General features: G+C 37.1%; 1 protein-coding gene across 1 annotated transcript in view; it reads left to right on the top strand.

The window, feature by feature from the left end:
- LOC101396700 (adhesion G protein-coupled receptor B3) overlaps window positions 1-16,400 on the top strand; it is a 115,907-nt gene that overhangs the window by 92,129 nt on the left and 7,378 nt on the right. Inside the window, exons 7-9 of the mRNA XM_087437838.1 lie at window positions 3,653-3,824; window positions 14,177-14,272; window positions 15,696-15,735. Coding sequence (XP_087293964.1) covers window positions 3,653-3,824; window positions 14,177-14,272; window positions 15,696-15,735 — 308 coding nt within the window. The remainder of the gene's footprint in view (window positions 1-3,652; window positions 3,825-14,176; window positions 14,273-15,695; window positions 15,736-16,400) is intronic.

Genomic DNA, 16,400 nt, shown 5'->3' on the forward strand with positions numbered 1-16,400 from the left:
AGCTAGAAGCTAATTGATTAACTGAAAAATTGATCCCCCTAATTGTAAATATTGACCATTTAAGGTTGTTTGAATATACATTTATATCAAGCATTTTTTTGGAAACATTATTTAGGATCAAATACGGTACCAACACGGTCCTCCTCCCATTTTTTCTATTTCTTTGTTCCCTCTCTTCTTTTGATAATCAGTTATTAGAAACTTCCAAGCATACAGTTTATGCTCAATAAGTATTTATAAAGAAATGAGTGAATGAATATTTAATATATAATACAATAGCTTAACAACTTTTTTGTGTTTGTTTTTGTTTTTGTTTTTGTTTTTGTGAGGAAGATCAGCCCTGAGCTAACATCTGCCAATCCTCCTCTTTTTGCTGAGGAAGACTGGCCCTGGGCTAACATCTGTGCCCATCTTCCTCCACTCTATATGGGACACCGCCATGGCTTGACAAGCAGTGCTTGGTATGTGCCTGGGATCCAAACCCTGGGCTGCTGCCTGGAGCGCGTGCACTTAACCGCTACAGCACTGGGCCAGTTCCCTTGACAAGTTTTATAATACCCAAACTATATTAAATTTTTCTAATACATAAAATATATTTACCAAGGGAGGATTTATTGCAAATATCAACACATATAAAATGATACCTGGAAAGAATGAAAACAAGATAAAATGGCATGTGTCTTTTTAGAACATCTCAAAGAGAATATTTCATTTTCTCTCTTTTTCTGCAATGGAACTTTCTTATCTACTATTTTAAACTGCTTTATCTTATCTATCTGAAATTAAGGAGACTACCAGGATCTTGTACAAATTCATGAGATTCTTCCAAATGGAGGGGGTATTTTTTTTTCAGAGAATTTTTTATAGTATTAGCAATAAACCAATCAGACAAAAAAACTTATTTCTAAGGAAAAGAAAAAGAAAATTGGGAAGGGAAGGAGAACCTGTAGGCTTCCAGACCCTGCAGGAGTAGACAGGGTAAGTTGGGGAGAGCATGAAATGACGTTGTGTTCCTGCTCTGGTTACATCTGAACTTATGGGAAATTCAATTTTATTAACTGTTAGCACTTTTTGTTTTATAAATGCATTGCCCTTATAACAAAGAAACAAGATTTTATTTTTCCTTGCAGCAACTCAAGTTAGCATCTATGTGTTCTTCCTATTATATTAATTTCTGTAGTGGTCAGACAAACTAGGGGAAAATAGTAGATCTCTCTGGGTAACCCATCTTTCCTCTGCTCCATTCACATCTAATCACAGCATTCCAAAGGTGCCAACCAATTAATATCAAGCATAGTTTTCAACCATTAGCTCCGACTCAGGGAAGTATAGGTGGGCCTTTTAGTGAGTCGCAAATAAATCCCAAGTAAAGAGAAATGAGCATTTCAAATACTGGCTTAAAATTTATTTTCCGAAAAAACCTATACTTAGATCAAATTACAGTTTTTCAGGGGTAAAATACTTGCATATATTGTGTACTAAAATTATTTTTTAGTAATCTTTGGCTTTTCAATCTTGTTTTAGAGCCTAGAGGCATAGCACACTTAAATTCAGAAAGATAGCCACATCCATGTTCAAAGCACAAACACCGAATAGCCTATCTTCTGTGATGAAGGAAGCAATAAATGACTAAGCCATGCCTTTTTAATGTTAATCTGGTGACACTTAACAAGATTGAAGACACTCACATGAATAGTTAGAACAGTGGTGCTCATTCCTGCTCGTTCATCAGGATAATCTATGGAGCTTTACAAAATACAGATGCCTGGGTCCCATTAAATTACAGTCTTTGGGCTTGAGTGTATACAGCTGACGCACAGCCACAGTGGAGAATACTGGTCTGGTTACTCTTTGAGAGTCGTTTCAAACATATTGGCATACCCATTGAGACATTCATGAACCAAACTGGATAGACTGTTGGTTACTTATTATTTTGAAAAGTTTGGACACATGGCTAGTCCATATGGCCTGGGTTGAATCAGTAAAGGGAATGATTTAGTATCATATTCCCCACCCCAACATCTAACTCTGAATGTGTTGGTTTTTCTCATGGGTCTACTGATCAATCTACTTACTTGGTAGCTTTCAGATTTATTATATCACCCAAGCACTATTCCCAAATGCGTGCACTTTTTAAAAGAAACCAGACATTCTGATTTATGAGCCTCTTATGATTTTCTCTGCTACTTTTATTATACACATGGTACTGCAAGTCCACTATAATATTATTTTTTTAAAAACCTGCTGGGCAAACTTATATTTTAGATGTAAACACCACATGGAGATGGACAAGAGAAGTATACCACAATTATTTAAAGATGCTTTGAATTTTGATTCAAGTAATTTCTTTCTGGTTTTTCCTGAAAGGATTATGTTCTGATAAACCAGCCATTTTCAAAGGACTCTTTTCTAAAGCAAAATGTGTGTAAAGTTTTTCTATGTAGTGTGACTGCTTTTATGATATAGTAGATTGGATCTGAATTTACCTGCAAAATCTTCTAGACTAGAATGGACCATTTAAATGCTATTAGGTTGGAGTCTATCACAAAATGTCCAGAAAGACTAGTTTGAGCTTAATGTCTATGTTGAATGTGTTTTATTAAAGCAGAAAACTATTACCCTTTTTTATTGACTAATATTTCATCAAATTTCATCAGCCCCTATATTCAGATCATTCTAAAATGTAGACAATGCATTGATGCTCTAAGAAATTTTAAAATATGAATATGTTAAGATAAAGGCTACATCTTCCACAAATGATTAAAGACCTAAAATATGTATCTGCCAATATTGGACTTCTGAGATATGTGTTTACATTTCAGAAGTTTTAGTTGATATTATGTGCCTTCTGCAAATGGCAATAAAAATCTTTGAAGCTGGGAGTCCTCACATGTTTGATTAGGAGGGGTCTGAATAAAGGGTTTCACTGTATGTCTACACAAACACATGCTTATGTTTAATTCAGTGTATTGGGCAACTTTGATCTGTAGACACAAGGACCATTTATGGTATAAATGGTGGAAATATGCTTCACATGCAACAAAGGCCCATCTTATTAAAAGGTAAATGTTACAAAAATTATGCATCTTTAAAATTATGTACAATATTCATCTTTGATAAATATACTTCTTTGCATGAAATTGTATTTAAAAGCTAACTTGCAGTAGCAACTTTTTTTTTGGTGACAATTCAATATTTTGTTCTTTTTGTGGGTGTTCTGTTTGTTTGCAGTCAGATGAGCGAGCCTCATAGCGGTTTGACGCTCAAATGTGCCAAGTGTGGAGTAGTTTCAACCACAGCTTTGTCAGCCACCACCGCCAGTAACGCCATGTTAGTCCCAATCATTTACATCTTCTTGTTGCAAATCTTTTACAGTGCATGTGAGAAAATGCTATGATGGAAAAAAAATCATGTTTGCTAATATTAGAGCTAAGAGCATACTTAAATATTTATAATTGGCAACTGCCTTTATAATATTGTGGGGTTGTCTGTAAAAAAAAATAAATAAAACTATCGAATATTATCTGCTTTGTGGTTTCCAAGTTAATGGCCTTGGTGCCACATACCAGAATGCTTTGTTGAACGGGGGTTTGGTTATCACCTGGGGTGTGACATGCAGCTGCATAATGTTGCTCTCTCTGTCTGTCAACAGGGCGTCTCTGTGGAGCTCCTGCGTAGTGTTGCCCCTTCTGGCTCTGACATGGATGTCTGCGGTCCTGGCCATGACAGACAAACGCTCCATATTGTTTCAAATACTTTTTGCCGTGTTTGATTCACTGCAAGGCTTCGTGATAGTTATGGTGCACTGCATTCTTCGGAGAGAGGTGAGAAATATCCTTCTTGTGGCAGAGAGGAATGATGGTTAGAAGAGTATTTGGCTTGTTAGCAAATAAGACCTTTTATTTTAATATCTTCATCTTCGGATTAGAGCTGGTCTCCTCTAAAGGCAATCAATCGTTTGGGAGTCAAAGCTAAAGGGAGGCTTTAAGGCAAGGTCCAAGAGGGCTCCTTGGACTCTGAAAGTGACAATTAAAACAGATGGCACTATGCAAGGGAAAACACAGCCCCAGGGGCCAAGAGCCCTGGAGAGCAGATGCAAGGGAGGCTATGATGGAGTCATAGGTGTGGATAAGAGGGGAGGGTACAGTTCATAAACGTAAATCAGTGGCACGTCTTAAACCCGTTCCCTAACTCACGTGTCTACACACAGCATATCCTCAGACTTAACTAATTTCATTTTAGATGGGAAATGTTGAAGATTAATGAACAGCTCTTTTGTCTCTATACTGAATTGTGATTAAGATTACTAAAGATGAATGGTTTTGATATGGATGTTTATGCTCAGAAAATACAAAGAAATGTACACAGTGGAGAATGATAGGCAGTAATTGTCCCCAAGAACTGTAGATCTATAATCCTAGCATTTCTCCAGATCGTGGTTGAGGTTGTCCCCAGAGCGGGGGAAAAAGTCATTCTTCACGAGTTGAAGCACTAACCTGCACCAAATCCATCCAGAACAGTGATAGATTTCAGACCTGAGCTGTTTAGGGATAAAATATTGTTTTCCAACTGGCAGAAAAATTATTCTGCATGCTTGCAAGCAGTGACACAGTATTTACAAGGTTTATGAGTCATTTTAGCATTTACTCTGGGGATGGTGGGGCAACAAAAACACACAAGGACTCAGTGCCATGCTCGTAATTTTGAGAAAACAGTCTACGGTGTCGTTCTGCTTGTTTGAGAACTTTATTACGATGTACACATTGTAAAAAGACACATGCTCGTATGCGTACACACTACATAGTTTTCAGTGATATGTGAGGGTAACCAGAGATTTTTACCTCATGTACCAGATGGGGAGAACAGTATTTCTGAGCTACTTTAGTATGATACAGATGTCAGCAATAAACCCACATGTGTATTCTCAGAACCTTATATGATACAAAACAATGAAAACAGAAGAAGAGTGACCTCACATTGCATGGGGGGGTGGTTATTTCATCTTTTCAATAATCTGATTTAGTCAAAGTTGCCAAGCCTTACTATTCCCTCATGACAAATTTCTACCTAGAGTATCAGCGTTAAAAATCTCCCAGGTGTCAGGCCTGGCCTGGTGGTGTAGTAGTTAAGTTCGCAAGCTCTGCTTTGGCAGCCCAGGGTTTGGGGCATGGGGGGAGTGGTTCGAATCCCGGGCATGAACCCACACACCACTGATCAAGCCATGCTGTGGAGGCATCCCACATGTAACATAGCACAGATGTCAGCTCAGGGACAATTTTCTTCAAACAAAAACAGGAAGATTGGCAACAGATGTTAGCTCAGGGCCAGTCTTCCTCACCAAAAAAAAAAAAAAAAAAGAAAAGGAAAAAAAATCTCCTAGGTATCAAATGCTTTATAGACCAAAGTTAAGTGAAAATTAAAAAGAAATTGAATTATTTAGGGCGATGTTTTTCTCCAACTATAACTATCTTGTGGTTCTTCTGTATTAATACTATCTCTAATATGTTTATGTAACAAAATTGTTCTAAATGAGTAGACACGTGATGTATTTTTGATTGGTGATTAAGGATGAACAGTTGTGGATTTTAAGCAAGATACATGATATATCTGCATGCAGTTTTCAGAAGATATTAATTCTGTAGGTGTTAAAGAGAAGAAAATGTCCCATGTATTTTTCTTGAGAAATAAGCTTTTTAGATAGCCGTAGGCTATGATCAAAATATTCAGGTTTTAAAGTGACAGATATTTTGATGGCTTATTATCAAATTTTTGCTGCTTACATGAAGAAAAATATTTGGCACAAAAATTCATTTCCGTCAAAACTCTTTCATACTTGCTAATTGAACTAATAACTGTCAAAAACATGATTCAAGGGTAATTAAATCAAATCCTATAATAAATGCTTCTGCTAAAATAGATATCTGTAAATATATGTTTTCTGTATAAATGGGGAATAAAATTATGGATATTGGCCTTGTTATTGTTGCATTTTCGATGATTAGTTCAAATTCAATAATTTTATGGCTGATAAATTAATAACCAAGTATCATAACTCTCTCTCATTCCAATACTGAAATGAAAAATAGCATAGCCAGTACTTTTGCATTGACCCTTAAAAATACCCTATAACATTGCTGTAAATAAGTACAGCAGATTTCGGTTATAGAGCAAGTATCTTTCAGAATTCCTCTGAGGAAGTTGTTACTGAGAAACCAAAAGAACTTGGTTTTCCATGGTTTTGCAAATCCCCAGGACCACGTCATAAGGAGGCCTCATTGGGTTTTCAAAAATTCTTTTTGACCGTCTAATGTATGTTGCCTGACACTAGGGGTGACTGTGTCTCATGTGACCTGTGGTCACACTCTCCTAACATTAACCACAGTCCAGGAGAAATAGAAGCATTTTTCCGTAGCCTCCGTGTCTCCTTTGAACAACATTCCATAAAAACGCACCAGTGCAAATGGACTGGAGAGCTCCCTGTAAAATATTGGGCAATGACTCATATCTATTAATGTGCTCGATAATCCCATAGGAGATCCTAGGAGTACAGTTTCATCTTTACTGCTTTTTTCACTTTAAAATATTTTCTCACAAAAATTCAAGATAATTCGTATGGATTTTTCTTTCTTAAAAATGTATAAGCAACGTAAGAAATATTTCCTTCAACTTAGAGAGAGACTGGATACAGATATACATGTTTCTATTTCTATGTATTTTTGATACACACTAACATAATTTGGTTGTTCTTAGTCTTTAATGATTGTTCCAGTATGAGTTTGAAAGGCTTCACCCATATTTACTTATTCAATCTTCCTGTAAAGGAGGCGGGTGTCCACAGGGGAGGCATAGAGCCTTGCAGCTTCAGAAGGAGAAGAGAAATGAAATACTGTAACTGCGACATTTTAAACGTGATGTGTATGGGGCTTAATTTATTTTAAAAGTGTCTTTGCTTTTACTGGGTCCAATTTTAAAACCCAAATCATTTCAAGTCAGGAGGGAAGGGAGAAATGATCACTGCTACTATCAACTCAATTATATTCCACTTTAAAAAAAAAAAGCAATTTTTTTTATTTGCTTAACAATTTATTGTGACCTCTAGAGCTGACATCTTAATATTTAAATTTCATAAAATTTGTATTCTTAAAAATACAGTTTCTTCCTCTTGGGCACCTTTTTCTTTTGAAATGCTTATGTAAATGCCTCTAACAAAAGAGAAAATAAAAAGCGGGCATAAGAAGTAAAAAAAAAAAATTACACCATCTGATTTATCACAACACATTACTTTCAGCAACAAAATCTAGATCTTGGAAGCTAATATGTATGATACATAATAAGACAGAATCTAATAGAATAAATATGAATGCCTCTTTTGTTTATCCATCATTTCTTGATTAGAATTCACTTGCATTAAGCACATAACGAAATCTACTATTTACTATTCTCCACATTGCTATGGAAATTCAAACTACACGAGTTCTGAAACCTTGGAAATAGTTGCTGTTGCTAGGAAACTGCTTTCTTGGTGCTGCACATTCTTCTCATCTCTCCTGTCACTGGCTGTGCCTGGCTCTAAGACAATCTTACAGCTTGGTGTCAGAGGAGGAAAATAACAAGATTGTGATACAAAATAAGCTACAATAAAACCCTTTCACTAAATGGAAGGAGAAAAGGACAGTGCTTAAATGGACAATTGCGTTGTATCAGTAGGTAAGGCTCCTGAGCTGTTCCGTAGCATCCATAAGAGGGCCAAGCTGCTCTTCTCTCCCCGCCCCAGCTCTGGCAGGAGGGCCAGGCTGCACCAGATGAGGTCCCAGAATCTTCGCCCAAACCCATGAAAGGATTTTTGTAGCAAAATGCTTAAAATAAAAATGAACAGCTTTTCCTTTCTTTCTTTCTCTCACTCCCCTCCACCTTTTTTTTTTTTTTTTGCCAATTTCCAAGTTAGTTTTAATATTTCCATGAAGACTACAGGTAAACAAAATACTTTATAAGTACATGACAGTGAATATATAAAACAGACAAGCATCCTTACCTGTCTAATATGAAGTCAATACTCTCCCCAAATAAATGATTTTAAAAAATAAATGAAGCCCGCAGTGGTGAAATAACTAGACAGCAATTTGAAAAGAGGTCGTATGACATATAATATGGTTCATATGGAGAGCTGCATGGATCTCTGTGCTTGACTGTTTACAGGGAAGTTGGGTCTGACTCATTACCATGGAAGTGTGGCTCCGTGCCCTTCCTTAAGGTAGGACTAGGATTTCAGCTGGTCTTTGAAGACAAGGGAGTGGGTGATAGAAGACTTCAGAACTTAACTGGTTTCCGAGGGGAAAATGAGACTGGAGGATTAAGGAAGCGAAGGTTTCAAGTAGAGGAAGATCGAGGTTATTGGGCATGCGGTTTCCATGGAATGGAGCTAGAGTGAGTAGCAGAGAGTACAGTCTTCTCTGGGACCACCCGGGGCACATGGAGGCATAAAGCAAGTGACGTGATCCTGGACACCAGAGTGGTTTTTGTTTTTTGCATGGCTATAACTGTAGCACCAGGATAAAGACAAAACTGACGACTTTTGAGGGCATAGCATTAATTAAGTGATGTTTTAGAGCTTTCTCATTGGGATGCTCAGCGGGCCACCGTAAGAAGCCACTGTGAGTGGTGTCATGGACAAAGTTCGCTAGATTTTGTGGTTAGTGAGTGGGCCAGGGTGGGAGATCCTAACATCTGTAGCTTGCTCAAGAAGGACAAGGATTCAAGAAGGAAAAGGGCGAGGGGTGTGGGTTGCTAAGAGCTTTATCTTTGTCAGGCTGAAGTGAAGGTTCAAAAAGAAACGCATCTGAAAATTTTTTGTTTGTTTTGTTTTTAATAAAATGGGAGAACGGCTAAAGATACAGCAATACAGCTGGATTTTATCAGAACAGAGAGTGGGGAGCACAGAGACCGCCTTTATCCAGCAACATGGAGATGGCACACGCAAGGATGATGCGCTTATATTCCTGCATACTTTTTCCCAGAAATCACCAACCTCCCTTTACCAAATAGTCACCCCATTTCTTAGGTAGGGGAATATAAATCCTACCTCTCCTTGCAGATTAGGCTTTCCTGATATAAGCATCACTGCAACTATATCGTGAATATTTGCGTCAGTCTTATTTTGCACATGTAGTTCTCCAAGTCCATGCAGAAGCTTAGAAGCTTAACAAGAGCATAAAATCAGATGTAAGATGGCATCAGTGGACCAACTGAGACCCAGAGAGTTCACAGCAGAGATAGGCAAACTCTGGCATGTCTGCCAGGTAGTGTCCAACCGTGGCTGGCTGTTACTCAGAATTCCTCTGAGTACCTGGCCGAATGGACAGGCAGAGCTCACCTCCCTCTCCTTCCAGACCCCCTGGGTCCTGCTTTGCAACATTGTTAAACTGGTGACAGGAATCTAAATATGTCTGGAACCGAGATTTAAAACAAATATAAGAAATAAGAGGTCATGAATTAAGTTTTTATTTTCTACCTCAAATGGATGGCATGAGGCTAAAATGAAGTCTCTCCTGTGAAGGTGACGACGGCGGTGTCTGGTGTGTAATCTCCCTCTCCTTCTTTTCTCATTTGCATGCTGAAGAAATGCTGTTACGTTGTTTCAGATCATATAAGTGAAATGTTGTTTAGGGAATCTTATGTGACCCTCAACACTGATACAGAAAAGGTAAAAAGCTACAACAATTTTGAGATTAAGTGATAGATCCTTTAGCAGTTAGAAATTTCTTTTTTTTTTTTTTTTAAAAAAAAAAGAAGCGGAAATTTTTTTTATTTTTTTTATTTTTTTTTATTTTTTATTTTTTTTATTTTTTTTTTTAATTTTTTGTTTATTGCAGTAACATTGGTTTATAACATTGTAAAAATTTCAGGTGTACATCATTGTACTTCTATTTCTGCATAGATTACATTCTAACAGAAAGTCATTAGGACTGAAATTTGAGACTGAAGTCCATGTTTTTCCTTCAATGTATAGCAAATGGCAAACATTTGTATTTCCTTTGCTATCAGAGAAGTCAGGTAATATTTTAATAATGTGAAGTTGCTTATGTCAATTGGAATAATACACATGAAATTGAGAAAAACCTTACTCATTCATTTAATGAATAAATTATATGAAATTTAATATGATTATAAAGACCTAAGCCATTTGTTCAAATATGAATCAAACACAATAGTAGACATTAGATTCAGAAAAACGAAACACATAAGTCTTCTCCCCTCCAGCTAACAATCTCAAATAATTTCAAGAATGTAACTTTTTTTCTTTTCTTGGCTTCAAATGATCCTCTGCAATAGGAAGTCGAGAAGAGTAACTTCAGGTAAAGCTGTCTTCTGAAAAGGTGAAGATTTGGGGTCTAGAAACTGTTTCTGTTTCAAACCTCGCAGCTCCGTCCTGCGAGGTTTTTCTAAACTGCAATGCTGCCAAACCTTGCTCGGTGCTCTTCCCCAGCAATCTCCAAATCTGGCAAGGATTTTCCCGGGGACACTGCCAGCTGCCTCCAGAGCGAGGACCTACCGAGAAGCCGGCTCTGGGCTCGCTGCTGCTGAACGAACCGCATTGCTGCCCCGTAGGAGAGAGACAGGAGCGTGACACACCCGCAAACCTCTTTGAACTCCTGTGGCATCCAGGAATCCACCCACAGTAAAAGGCTCATAGCTCTTTCAGGAATTTTTAGATCAGCCCCCAGCAGGAACTAGTCAGGATAACTTTGACGGTGCCAGTTGGATACTTTTAGAAAACAACCTTGATTGCTTACTCTTTTCATCTCACCTTATTTTTGAAGATGTTTCTTGCCATTCTTTTCTTCGTTTCACAACATGACATCAGATTTCCTTAAAGGCCCCCAAATATTCCAAGGCTATTTACATATCCCCATACTTTTTAACTCTCTCTGTGGCTGTCAATTAAGGTGAAATTAAGGTAAAAAACAGAGTATTATAAACAGGAAATTTTGAAGTCTAGATTTTAACTGTGCCATAATTTATGTTAAGTAATTATTCTAGACAGGTTTATTCAAAAATTGTATTTACTGGTCTTACCTAAATTTAAAAAATGATAGTATTGCAAGAACTCAGTTACAACGATTTTAATATCTAAGTATAAATTTTAAATTGTTACCTAAAATAAGTGACTTGTTTTCCACAAATAGTAAGTCGGCTTAAAGAGTTTAAATAATAAATATTTGAATCTTCTAACAATTATTTTTCTTCAATCTTAATCACAAGGCAAGAAAAACACCAAGACTATTATTGTCCAGCATTGTATATGTGACTATTGGCTCACAAGATTTTAATTTTAGGATGGGATAGGCAGATCTAGATTGTGTCTTTTGTTTGTTTGTTATATTTTATGCTTCTCCTTGTCTGGCATTAAGATCTTTGTAGACTTGCTCTTTTAAAAATTCTACTTATCTCCATCAGTATGATTCACAATGATTCACGGAAGATAAAAGTTTCTTCGCTTACCTGATAGAAAAGTCAATTCATTATCAAAATGTTTCCGGATAGCTGCAGATGCGTTTTCCAGGCACTGCCTTGCCTGGAACGCCCTTTTCCGTCATGAGGAAGATGCGGTGTGAAATCTAGTGTAATCACTCTTCCCTGACAGTGTTGGACAAATATTTAAGGCTAATTCATCTAGATTACCTGAAAGTATTTTTAAGATTTAAAAAAATCAAACAGAGCATTTGGAATTAAGTGGAATTTCTCCTGCGAATCTTTATGAATTAGAAGTAACAGAGGCACTAAAAGTGTCAGAGAATCTAACACTTAAATTATGGCATTTATGTGACCATTAAGATGACCTTGAATTTGCTGTTGAACTTTTATGCTTTTCTGTTTTACATTTCTTCTGAAAAGTCTTGACTGATTCACGAAGCTGACATCATTCTCCTGTGTAGAACTGCCTTTAATCCACTGTCATGTTTGTAAGTTTGATAGTTTAAGGTATTGATTTTGTGTGTGTATGTGTGTGTGTTAGGAAAAGGAGTTAGATTTCTTTTGTATCTCCTTCAAGGGATCAGATTGTGGATTTTGAAGAGAAACTTACAGAAGTTGCTTTTCCATATTTCATTGTCAGACAGAAATATCCTTGACAGCTACACTCTGAAGGTCTGAAAATAGAGAGTGGTTGGCGAGGACCAGTTAAATTAATGTTTGGTATTACCAAGTGCCACTGTTCATATTTTATATATGCTAGTATTTAGAAATAGATTTGAAAATAATCTTCATGTGACAAGCTCCTGGAAGGCAACATTTCCAACATATTATTTATCTTCCTTTATAAATTGTGCTTCTTTAACAGTTGCCTTGGGGCACAAACTGAAATTAGCAGCTATTAGTACCTATTTTTCTCGCATTAGTTCTTAGGTTTTTTTCTAAGAATGAATAGACTTTCTTGGTGGTTTCCCCCAATGCAGACTTCTGTGTAGCAGAAACAGTCATCTTCTGGCAAACACCAGACTCATTACCAATTTTCGATTATTAATGTATCGTTTTATGACCTATAGCTATTACTTCTTAATCTGAAAAGGGGGAGCGTGAAAGCCTTCCCCTCTGAAGAATCTACCTTTGTTCACGTCGTCTCCTTCCAGGTAGAAGCTGGATGATTTAGTTCTACATATTCACCCAGTTCTTCAGGAAAAGATGATCAGACTAGACTTCACCGAGCCTGTGATTTTACTGCTGTGTTTGAAGGAGGAAATAAGAAATTACCTTGCTCAGTTATATCAGGCAACTCCTCGTTCTTTTTTTTCCGGGAAATCCCAGATTTAGAAATATTAGAATCAGAGCATGGAAGAGAGGTCAGAGAGCCCTGGGTCCTTCCCCCCTCCCTTGATTCACAGCTGCAGGAGTCGCCTCACCAGGATTAGAAACTGAGGTGGAGAAATAGAGGTGGATGGAGGTCTCGGTATTGAACTGGTTGGCCAGGACTCGTGGTGGCGGCTAAACTCCACGTCACTTTCCAAATCTTGCCATTTTGGAAGGAGGCTGCTAATGACTTGTGGACAAGAGAAGCCAAAAACAACTTAATAGGCTCTGTTTTTTTCTGGCCAACACATACACTGCCCGTATGTCACAACACAGCAGTGACCGGATCTTTTCTATCAGTGCTTCTCAAAGGTGAAGGTTGGTGCATGTTCACCTCTATAGTCGCTACAATGGTGCTTCAGTAAGTAGGGGAAGTGCCACCTCATCGGTGCTTTGTTTTTAACCCAATAAAACAGATTATAATTAATGAGAAGGAGAATATCAATAATGTGAAGTCAGAAAAACAAAATATTAGTAAAATGACCTTGCCATTGACTGAGATAAGAAGCTACTTGTGAGGATGTCTATCAACAGCTCGTTAGGAGCTAATGAGCCGCAGGAAGTGGAAAGGACATGCTGATGCTTCATAGGATCAGAATAACTACGGATTGGTTTCTGTGTTTGCTGTTCATCTATTCATGTTTATTCACTTGTTCAATAAAGGATTTAAGGTTCTTCAAGTTTCCTTGTGATCTGTTTGTTCTTTACTCAGAATCTAGTTGTGAATGGATATTAAGGAAGTTTGGCTTTGCTAAGTGACCTTTTTTTTTCTTCCCAAGACAATCAACCAGAACCAGAGCCTTTTTTAAAATTTTTGTTTCATTGTGTTTTGTTTTTACATCAGGGCACATGGTACTTCAAGGGAAACAAGAAATAGTCTCCTCAATATGATGCCTTACATGAGACATAAAGGGAAAATTCCAAATCAATTCTAGTCGAAAGATCATTGAATAATCTCATTTTTCACAATGTTTAAAGCTGTTATGAAGATTATCCCATACCAAATAGTAAATGCCCTTTGAAAGACACATCTATTGTTTGTAACAGTGGAAATAAATCCGCCCTCTGGCGAGAATTACTGTGTTGAGCCAGGCATAGCCATTTTGATAGCTGAGGAGTTCCCAGCACATCCCTCTATAGATTATGGCAAAGGATGAAATTCTTTGGCATACAGCAGAGTCCAGGTACACCAGTATGTGTATTAAGAAGTAAACAAAATGGGTATTAGATCATAAAAACCATGATAACCGCTTTCTCAGTTGATTGCCAATATAGACACTATCTGGTCGTTACCAAGAGAGAAGAAAATTGATGTTTGTCATTTTTTTCACAGGTTCAGGATGCATTTAGATGCCGATTGAGAAACTGTCAGGACCCAATCAATGCTGATTCTTCAAGTTCTTTTCCCAATGGGCATGCTCAGATCATGGTGAGTCTTTTATTTTCCCTCTGAGTATTGATTAAATCATGATTTCTCAAGAGAATAAACAAATATTCTTGTTAGTAAGATAGTTCAGTTCAAAGTTCTATTTTGAGTGACTTGACTTTAGTTCATTAACAGACTTAGAACTCTGGTACCAGATAACTATGCTATCTGGATTGCTTAGAAGTACAGGATCTGTCAGTGGCCCCCTGGTGTGCTGAGTGTGGGGCTGCTCTGCAACACCAGAGAGTATTCTCATCGTTGCCAAGAATTAGGGATAGCAATTTGTCCATGGGATCACATTTGTTTACCGATCAGAATGCTATGGATCTACACTTCGAGTCTTGAAGCAGTGGTTCTCAGCCTTGGTTGCACATGAGGATCATCAGAGGAGCCGAGGAGCCGCACCCCAGACCAATGAAATCAGCATCATCCTAAGATGAGAACACTGCCTGAAGCATAGGGGCAGCCAGGCTTCCAGTGAAAGTTGTTATTGTACATGAGCTCTGACTGACATTGGGATTAAGGGGTACCTTACACATAACCACTTTGGTATATTTTAGAAATGAGATAAGATCTAAACTATGTCTTTAAAATCAGGGCTTAAATAGAGATTCTTTTTATAACATATTTGATTTATTATTAATGTTTTTGGATTAGGCAACATAAAAATAGTCTAAATGATATAGTGGTAACTAAGACTTGAGAAGGAATAATTAATTCCTTATTTAAAAAAATAGATAAAAACTTGAATATCGTGATATTTAGAATATTGATTAAAATGGGCTAATTTAATTTTACCATTAAAAAAATAACTAATTTGTTTAAAATAAAAGTTTGGGGAAAATATGAGGATAGAACTAAACTCTAGCAGGTTCTAGGCTAGATTAGTATTGTCTAATCTTCCGTTTTAATTCCTAAACCTGAAAGCTTTTAGTCACATTTGAGAGAAAATGGATCATTAGAAGAGCCTAGTTTGACAATGAGAGTTTGACAAAGCCGTATTATAAGATATTACATTACAAACAATATATTCAAAGTGAATGCTTAAAAATATAAATAAAAAAGACATTTACTTAATTATCTTCATAATAACACGCATTCTAATCTTTTATTATAGTTTAAGAAACTGCCTTAAAATTCTGTCCTTTTATATATCATGTTAATCTCCTTACTGAAGATGACGCGGGATATTGTATTGCCTTATCAAAATTGTATGCCATGTTTCCATTAATTTTATTCAACATTTGGTCTCTAGGAAATACTCTTGAGAACAATCTGATTGTTCCTTGAGAAACTTCCTTTGCACGAAACAATAACCTGGTACTGCCTAGTCACATATCTGCAAACTTCAGATCATCTGGTTAGTAAAAGTCACTTGAGATATTCATTAAATGATGATTCTATGCCTTATTATTTCTTGTTACAGACAGACTTTGAAAAGGATGTAGACATTGCTTGTCGATCAGGTAAGAATATTTGGATTTTGAAAATATATAAAAATTAAAACATTTTTATAGATTTTGATTTTAAAGAAAATGCTATGGTTTACACATCACATATTTGTGTGGGTGAATAAATAGACTCTTTCAAATGGAAGCATTGTAATAGCTGAGTGTGGGGGAGTGGGAGGTAAGGAGAGAAAGAGAGTGAATGAGGAATGAGAGGGAAACTAAGAGTGGTTAATTGGGAGCACCCTGGCAGCAGAAGAGCACTGGCTTGGAAACATACGCCTCCCATCCCACGGGTGACTGTTCCACCAATTACTGGTTGTCAAGTGCAAGGCCAGCCAACTTAGCCTCTCCGTGCCTCAGTTTCATTGTTTATGGAATATGAGTTATTGTGAGGATGAAATACCATTGTGTGTGTGTGTGGTGTGTGTGTGTGTATCATAGCTGCTCTTGTTGTTGTTACATTTTCAGAGGGCACCAGGAGAAACAACGCAGCACATCCTGCCTTAGAGTCATAGGAGCCGTGGTTGTGTCCCTGATGGTTGTCCTCCAGCCTGTGGCTGAATCTCACCAAAAGTAGATGACTCGAGAGTTTTAAAGGAAACTACATGTTTCATCTTTTGGATAATTCCAGTTGTTGAAAATGCTCCTTTATGTTGGGACAAAATATATCTTATTTTACC

This window comes from Ceratotherium simum, chromosome 13, assembly GCF_057802395.1.
Source record: "Ceratotherium simum simum isolate JZ-2026a chromosome 13, ASM5780239v1, whole genome shotgun sequence".
Taxonomy (NCBI): Eukaryota; Metazoa; Chordata; class Mammalia; order Perissodactyla; family Rhinocerotidae; genus Ceratotherium; species Ceratotherium simum.